The 9,332-nt window shown below is 41.7% G+C and overlaps 1 protein-coding gene across 1 annotated transcript; it reads right to left on the minus strand.

Moving 5' to 3' along the window:
* Positions 1–4,955: 4,955 nt before the first annotated feature.
* Positions 4,956–5,897, minus strand: LOC146073069 (olfactory receptor 5AR1-like). Its single transcript, XM_083180247.1, has one exon. The coding sequence runs from the start codon at positions 5,895–5,897 to the stop codon at positions 4,956–4,958; it is 942 nt and encodes a 313-aa protein (XP_083036373.1).
* Between the last annotated feature and the right edge of the window lie 3,435 nt (positions 5,898–9,332).

Genomic DNA, 9,332 nt, shown 5'->3' on the forward strand with positions numbered 1-9,332 from the left:
TTGCTTTTAATTTGGTCTAAATTTATTAATGATAAGGAAAAAGATTGTATGATGAGCTGGTATTTATATCTCCATCTATATACATGAAAGTACTTCATATACCGACAATTCTGGCATAAAGCCCAGACGGTTGAATAGATACAAATGTATTATCAGAATATTCAATGTAATAGTATCTTTTTACTACTCCAAAGGGAAGGATTGTTACACTGATGATTCTGGCATGCAGCCTAGAAATTTACACTCGATACAAATGAAACATTGTTTTTATCATTCCCAACCTTAGTTATGAAGAATCATATACTTAATTTGTGGTACAACATTGACATCTATAGTGAAAATGGGGTTCGGGGTCAAATTAAGCGCTTAGGATCAGCCTAACCTGTACGGTAGGTGTGTCACCAAACACACCACACTTGAAACAACACAAAAAAAATACCGACAGTTTTTCAGGCGATCCTTAATATACTCTTCTCCCAATGTATCACTGAGGGTTGCTCATGTAAACATGCAAGAAGAAAGATAAACAATATAGTATAATAACGTTTAAAAACACTAAGTTATGTGGTTGTAGTCACTTTAAGGTAGGAATCGTACCCTCTTGATTGTCCACTAAAATAGTAGACACAAATCGCTTGTTTGATAATAGGTCTGGAATGATAGGTCCTCGAATGGATCCTTCAGGTTTGTCCTTGTATGTTCACCATGTAAAACATTGAAAAAATGCCTCCAATGGTGTAACACCGTTTTATTTCGCACAAATCCAATAAAAAGAAGTACAATGTACATAAAATGGGTATAAAAAGTGGACTCTCACCAGAACATTTTGTCCACAAGAGTAGACATAAACAGCATGAGATGTTAACCACAGGCGTCCCTGGATACTGGTCAATGTCCTGGAGGTCCGTCCACGAATTATCAGCCCCTTCCGCCAACGCGTTTCAGACACAATGTCCTTTATCAAGGCCTTGATAAAGGACATTGTGTCTGAAACGCGTTGGCGGAAGGGGCTGATAATTCGTGGACGGACCTCCAGGACATTGACCAGTATCCAGGGATGCCTGTGGTTAACATCTCATGCTGTTTATGTCTACTCTTGTGGACAAAATGTTCTGGTGAGAGTCCACTTTTTATACCCATTTTATGTACATTGTACTTCTTTTTATTGGATTTGTGCGAAATAAAACGGTGTTACACCATTGGAGGCATTTTTTCAATGTTCTACATGGTGAACATACAAGGACAAACCTGAAGGATCCATTCGAGGACCTATCATTCCAGACCTATTATCAAACAAGCGATTTGTGTCTACTATTTTAGTGGACAATCAAGAGGGTACGATTCCTACCTTAAAGTGACTACAACCACATAACTTAGGCCCTTATTCTGATCGGTGCGGCCGGAGCCGATTATGCGGCCAGGACCGTGCGTGCGAAACCCCGCCTTCCATACGGATCGCCAACTCCGTCCGTATGCGGTAAGAAGCTGTCCGAACGGACCGCACGTGTATTTTTCACGGAATACGCCTCCTCCATCTAAGGGAACCTCCCCCATCATTCGATGGTCGCAGACCATCGAATGCAGGGCCGTGTGCTCCACCAGCACCCGCAACCTCAGACCACACGGACATTTTTCCGTGGAAAAGCAGGGATCTGGGCGGGCAGCTGACATCCGGCGATGTCATATGTCCGCCCCCTACACGTGCGTCACGGCCGCATTACCATACGTACGCCCAGCGTTTTCATGGGAACTCCCATGAAACGCGGGGCGTATGCATATGGTAATGAGCCCAAATAGCCCTTCACGCCCCTCTCCACCCCCTGTTCGGAGTGTTCACATATCATGCGGGATTTGGCCGTACGCCCCGCTCGCACATGCGCAGAGACGCCTCTGCACATGCGCAGACACAAAACATCGGCGGGCCGAACGCACGCGGATATATCCGCACCGATCAGAATAAGGGCCCTAGTGTTTTTAAACGTTATTATACTATATTGTTTATCTTTCTTCTTGCATGTTTACATGAGCAACCCTCAGTGATACATTGGGAGAAGAGTATATTAAGGATCGCCTGAAAAACTGTCGGTATTTTTTTTTGTGTTTTAACATTGACATCTGGTGGTCATATATTGGAATTGCGGCTGTATAATTGATATTTGATTTAATTTGATTTGATTTAATTGCCGCTTACAAACTTTACTAAATTTAAGTTAGTTTATGTCACAATTCTTCATATTTATAATTTAACTGTAGTCTACAGAGAATTTAACCATTACCAATCTGCAATGGCCTATTCACTGTAATACACAGCACTAATTTCTTAAAATCTTGAATTCTTGATATTACATCCTTATATATCGCATGACTGCTATAACATGATAAATCTCCCTATGCTACATTCCATTAGCTGTGCTAGCTACACGTGTTTCACCACTGCTTCCTCAGGCTTGAACCTAGGATCGAGCACGGTGGCCAAAATGTAGTGTTCTGATTTCAACAGAATGACCACCCTTGAATTCTAGCAAAGAGAATGAAGGGATCCATCCACAAATCGAATCACTCTCCGTTTTAGCTCTTCCTTCACTTTCTCCAGCTGCTTCTGGAAGCTGGCAGTGTCTGAACTGCGCTTGAGTCAGGTACATTCTCCCTCCTTTGCCTTTGCCATAGGTGGATGTATAGGCTTGAATGGCCTTTTGCTGCTCCTCTATCCTCTGAAGCATATAGAGGTTAGAATTCCTACTCGATGCTAACTTTTGCTTCAAGTGATGGCAGGGCAGGTTCAAGAGGGTTTGTAGGTGTTCCAGTTGTTGTATGTGAAAAGTGGCTTGAAATTTTTTTCTCTGCTCTCTGAGGAAGTTGTTGAATTCTAAGGCAGAGAAACGCATAAGAGCCCCATTATGGTACCAGCATTTGCTACAGATTACCCGCAGCTGATCCATACATGGAAGGTCTCCACTAAGAGTGGGGCATATTGCTAAAACAGCTGTGAACTATCATCTACAGATTGGACACCTGGGTGGTGCATCTTTTAAAGCCACACACATCTGGCTGAAATCTATGGAGCGACGGCTCCACTGTTATTGACTGCCTTTGAAGAGGTAACTATAATACTACAGACTGCAAGATATACACTTTACTAGTACTGTGCGTACGTTAAGGATTCAGTAACTCACCTTCTTGCTATACTACTAATGGAACTATCAGATTCTTATTTATCCACTAACTGAGACTCTATCCATCATCACTAAAAACTTCATTATTCCAACCATTTACATTTTAAGGTATTATTTATGGATCATCCTAATTTTTCAAATATCCTCTGGACTCTCTCTCACAGAGGCTTAATTCCTTAATTGCAGTTGCTTCTCTGTCGCAGATTGTTTTTATACGTATTATTTGCACGCCCCTGTTATTTAAAAAAATATTCTGCACCACCAAAATAATTGTGTGAGCAAAACATGGGACGTGCTGGAATTTGCCCAGATGTAATACTCGCACAATATTGGTGGTGTTCTCAGATATCAAACATCCCCAGGAGAGTCTAAGTGGGGTAAGCCATTGTGCGATGAGCTCCCTCTAGGTGGTTCTCAGCAGTGTGCCTCTTACTGACACTGGTGATACACAGCGTAGCCTGCCTAGGGACGAGTTGGAGGTTGTGAGATGCAGCTACCGGTGCCGTTGCTGCATAATGCAATACTATAGACCCAGTGGGCTGGCACAGTCTTGTAGTCCTTAGTTTGCCCTGTTCTACTTGTACTTGTGTATGTGGTGTAGTTGACAGAAGGTACAATGGCATTTTTGAGGACACTAAGGTCCATGTACAGTCTGGGAATCGATTTTCTAGTGAAGTGGAATCTAGATGGGATTTGGTACTGGGAACAGTGTGTTTATCTACTGTCTAAATCCCACTGCACTGATGGCATATACTGGGTGCATGTCTAACACCAGCATAGTCGTTATGGCGTCCGTAATCCACTTTGCAACATGGTGACTGCTATCATACTCTATCTTCCTCGCAAAAGACTGTTGGACAGTCAATTGCTTAGTTTAAATAGTAGAAATGGTCTCCTGACCTCTCTGGGATGAAATGGGACTCACAGCAGCAATAGCAGCAGTGGCAGCAGAGGCAGCAGTAGGTGTAGCACTCACGGATCTCTGGAGGAATCCCAGATAGGAAAAGGAGTCAGTCATGCCAGTGACATGGCCTGCAGGACTATTTTTGATCTGGAGTTGGTAGTGTGGATTGTAGGCGTTTGGATACATGAAAAAACGATTTAGGTGTCACTAGATTGCTTACGCCCTTAGCTAAAGTTTCTGAACTTGACTATGACTTACGGCAAATACGCTGGGGATTGATCAGTATTGTATCAACCCCTAAGTGTATATCATGTGCATTGTTAATGACTGCTAAAGGAAAATACCTAGCTAATACATTTGAGTTGGATCTTGATGAAGTGGATCTTTGATTGCAATAAGGGGAGAATTCACTTACACTTACCTCTCATCTGCAGATTGAACTACAAGTATCTTCCACTCAGTTTTGGGCAGAAGCCAATAATGTTGGAACCAAGGACACTGACGAAAACATACCTAGTACTGGAAATATATGTCCGTCCGGGCTTATAAAACATTATAGTACTGTACATACATATACACATGGCAGCAATTATTGGCTCATTCAGTAACCCATGTGTAAGCACTTTTTTATTACTATAAAATATATTTTAGTGCTAGATCAGGGGTTCTCAAACTCGGTTCTTATGTCCTCACACATTTCTCGATTTCCAGGTCACCCGACAGGTGCACTCAATACTGACTGACACATATTAAAAGATGCACAGGTGGAACTAATTATTTCACTTGATTCTGTGAGGAGACCTGCAAAACAAGCACTGTGTGGGGTCCTGAGGACCGAGTTTGAAAACCTGTGATCTAGATCTTAGTTACATTAAATATTACATCCAATTTATAAACCACATCTTTTTTTTAAAAGCTCCTACAACCTCATTGTTCCTCAAACTGTACACCAGTGGGTTTAGCATTGGAACAAGAGCAATATACAGCATAGATATAATCTTATCTTGTTCTTCCGAATTATCGGACGCAGGTTTCATGTAGAGTATGATAAGTGTGAAACAATATATGACGACAACAGTGATGTGTGAGGAGCAGCTGGAGAAGGTCTTCAGTCTTCCTGATGACGAGTGGATTTTTAGGATGGTGGATATAATATACCCATAGGACGTTAGAATGAGAGCAAAGGGAAGCATTCCCCAGAACACCCCTTCTGCTGATATTATGGTTTCAAGGCTGGTGGTGTCACTGCAGGAGAGTTTGAGCAATGCTTTTAGATCACAGAAGAAATGGTTGATATCATGGGAGTTGCAGAATGAGAGCTTATAGACCATGATAGAGCACATCAGTGAGTTTAGTACACCCAAAAGCCAGGAAGTAATGGCCAGTAAAGCACAAGTCCTCTTATTCATGATGAGGAGGTAGTATAGGGCTTTACAGATGGCCACATAGCGATCATACGCCATGGAGGTCAGGAGGAGGAAATAGGTGTCAACACAAATTGCAAAGAACGACAACTGTATGAAACATTCTGGCAAAGATATTTCGGTATTCTCGGTTATAGTGATCATCAGCAGCTTGGGCAGGATGGAACAGACATACGTGATGTCTAGCACTGACAGGTTACACAGGAAAAAGTACATAGGAGTGTGGAGGTGGGATTCCAATACCACAAGTGCAACGAGGGTCAGGTTCCCAAGTACTGATATCAAGTATACTAATAAAACGCCAAAGAACACTACGGGTTCTATGTTTGCATATTGCGTAAATGCCAGGATGTGGAAATCTCTCTCCAATGTACTATTCTTTACAATTGCTGTCATCTTAGTGTCCAAAATAATCAAAGTAATATTTTTATTAAACCAATCTCTGGGTTGCTTGTGCTGAAGGAAAAGGTTGACCAGGAAAAACGTCATAACAACATTTTCATAAGATTATTAATTATGTAAAAATTGCCTATTCAAAAAAGAAATTGTACAATTGAAAGTAGCGTTTTTTGAATAAGAAAAAAAAAGAATCATTGAGTGGACCTTACATATGACAGACCCTGCCTGTTATACTATTATTGCAGGCAGTAACAAGGGTAATGTTTACTAAGCAGTGGCATGCAAATCACCTCACATCAGAATCAGTTTTCAGAGGGCATATGCCAGTGATGGCTAATCTTGACACTCCAGCAGTTGTTGAACTACACATCCCAGCATGCCCTGCATCAGTTTTAGCATGGTCAAATAGTAAAACTGATGCAGGGCATACTGGGATGTGCAGTTCAACAACAGCTGGAGTGTCAATGTTAGCCATCATGGGCATATGCAATGGTACTCCAAACCCTGAAGAGGTGTCCAGTTACCCAATGGCTTGCTTAGACTCAGGGGCCCATGTGCACTGTAAACCACAGTCAATAAATATATGTACTGTATAAAGCATAAAATGCATATTCATTTCTATGCAGCGAAAAAGAGTCAAAGATTTCAACTCTCCTGTTGGCCCTTATTCAGATCTGATCGCAGTACAAATTTGGGTACTTATGTAATATCTGGGCTCTCGTTTTTCTTATGAGACCGTGTCCCCTCGCCACGCTTCGGGCACGGTGCCTCGCTGCGCTCGCCACACTATATAAAATCAACTCCATGCGTAGTTGGATAGTAGGGGTATGAAAAAATGGGGTGCATTTAACATGGGAGTCCAGATAATACATAAGTACCCAAATTTGTTCTCAAAATGGGCAAAACCATGTGCACTGCAGGTGGAGCAGATGTCACATGTATAGAGAGAGTTACATTTGTGTGAGTTATTTTGTTTCTGTGCAGGGTAAATACTGGCTGCATTATTTTTACACTGCAATATATATTTCAGTTTCAGTTTCAATGCACCCCACCCAAATTTAACTCTCTCTGCACATGTTACATCTGCCTTTGTCAGTTGTGCTCTGTATCTCTGGAATTTTCTACCCCTCCCTATCAGACTAGCCATATCACTACAAAACTTATTTGCATACTGTTAAAAATTTGCTACAAACTCATATACCCATATGGGATGCAGTTCAAATCCCGGAGTTCAAAATCCCGATGCCGGAATCCAGATTGCCGAAATCCCGACACTTTCTCCCTCTGTGGGTGTCCACAACACCCATAGAGGGTGAATAAATTAGTGTGCCCGCTGCGTGGTGAGCGCAGCGAGCCCGAAGGGGGGGAGGGGATCCACGCCCCCCCCCCCCTTCGGGATTTCGGCGGTCGGGATTCCGGCGTCGTGATTTTGTACGCCGAGATTCCGACCGCCAGGATTTCATATCAATCCCACCCATACACATAAGGTATATAGGTATACCATTACATGGTGTATCAAATTTGCTACAGAACGTTTTTTCTAAATAAATCTTAAATTTTTTGCCTGTGATTTTTTCATTATTTTTCCTTGTCAGTACAATACACAAGAAGCATGAACATATTTTACAAAATAAATAAATTATGCAATGAAGGGTTAAACAGGGTCTCAAGACCCACTTCTAACATTTTCTCATCCTAACCTTCTGTATATGCTCACTTCTATCCCTGCTGCATCACCCCAGTTTGTCTGAACCTTACCTTAAGAATGTAAGCTCTAATGAGCAGGGCCCTCTCTCCTCATGTGCTTTTCTAAATCCGTGTACACATGGCTGTGATGGGGCTGAAATCGCTGGGAATATGGTTGCTGGCGACCATATTGCCAGTGATGGGAGTCTGCCCCGGCGATAAATCACTGGGTGCATGCTCCCGTTTTCAGCCCCGTTCTAATTGCTGGTCGCAGGAGCTTGCTCCTGCGACCAGCTGATTACTTCTGCAGCACCGCCGGCAGAGGTTCCCTTTCATCAGCGACCATCTCTGGTCGCTGATGAAAAGGAGACACTGAGCAATATATCTCCCCCGTGTGTACACAGCTTACGGATATATCACTGCCACTGTGTCCGTTGCTGCAATTGTTATCTATTTACCATGTAACTGTCCTAATTTGCATTTGTTCTGTATATAACTATTTTCTTGTTTTTTTTGTTTATCTACGTATTATTAGGTTCTGCGGAACCCTTGTGGCACCATATAAATAAAAGAAAATAATATTGATAATAATAATTACCTGACAAATGAATCCGTTAACATGGACAAAACATTATAGATCTACAGTATAATTTAATTTAATGCACATTTAAAGACTGTGATAAAAATGTGAAGCCAGGAAGATATACTTTATATCAAGTTTGCCTACCTAACCCTCTCCTTCAGAGAGAAAATGCTCTGTTCCTGGACTTCCCTGGTAATGTATGATTGCCATCACCTGTGGTGAAACACCTTTCTTATCAATTACCTTGCTCCCCACAGGTGCTGGCAATCATACATTACCAGGGAAGTCCAGGAGCAGAGCATTTTCTCCCTGAAGGAGAGGGTCAGGTAGGCAACGAACCCTGCTTTATATCCTGCCATAGGGCCTTATTCAGATCTTAGCTCAGTACAAATTTGTTTGGAAAATGGGCAAAACCATGTGCACTGCAGGTGGAGCACATGTACTATGTATAGACGAGTTCGATTTGTGTGAGTTATTTTGTTTCTGTGTAGGGTAAATACTGGCTGCATTATTTTTAAATTGCAATTTAGATTTCAGTTTCAGCACACCCCACCCAAATTAAACTCTCTTTGCACAGGTTACATCTGCCCCACCTGCAGTGCACATGGTTTTGCCCATTTTCCAAACAAATTTGTACTGAGCTCAGATCTGAATAAGGCCCATAGTGTTGCAATGTAACAATGTATGAGCGTAAACCCGTGTGTGCATTATTTCCTTACCTGACCAATGTACTGTATCTGGTGACTGTGAAGATGCCTCCTATATAAAGGTGAATAACGTGTGATTTATCTTTCAAGTATTGTTTGGGGACCTGTTCCCATTAGATCCCATTAAGGACCTGTATTTTTAGAGAATGACACATGGGACATCCTTTTCCAATGTTGTGTTTTCATTAGTAGATAGTAATTGTTTTTTTCTTTTAGATAACGTTTCACAATTAATTTTCCATTTATACAAAATAAAGATGTTTAAGCTATAAAAAAATGAGAAACATCAATTTGTACCTTGTACAATTGTTATCTGGTCAATAGTTTGGTGGGTAGCGTTAAGGTGCTCGCTAATCAGCAAACGAGCCACCCTGAATTAGACCCTAAGGGCCAAATGTATCAAGCTTCAAAAAGTGATAAAGTGGAGAGCCAATCAGCTCCTAACTGCGATGTTAT

Source organism: Crinia signifera, chromosome 4 (assembly GCF_055691185.1).
Source record: "Crinia signifera chromosome 4, ASM5569118v1, whole genome shotgun sequence".
Classification (NCBI taxonomy): domain Eukaryota; kingdom Metazoa; phylum Chordata; class Amphibia; order Anura; family Myobatrachidae; genus Crinia; species Crinia signifera.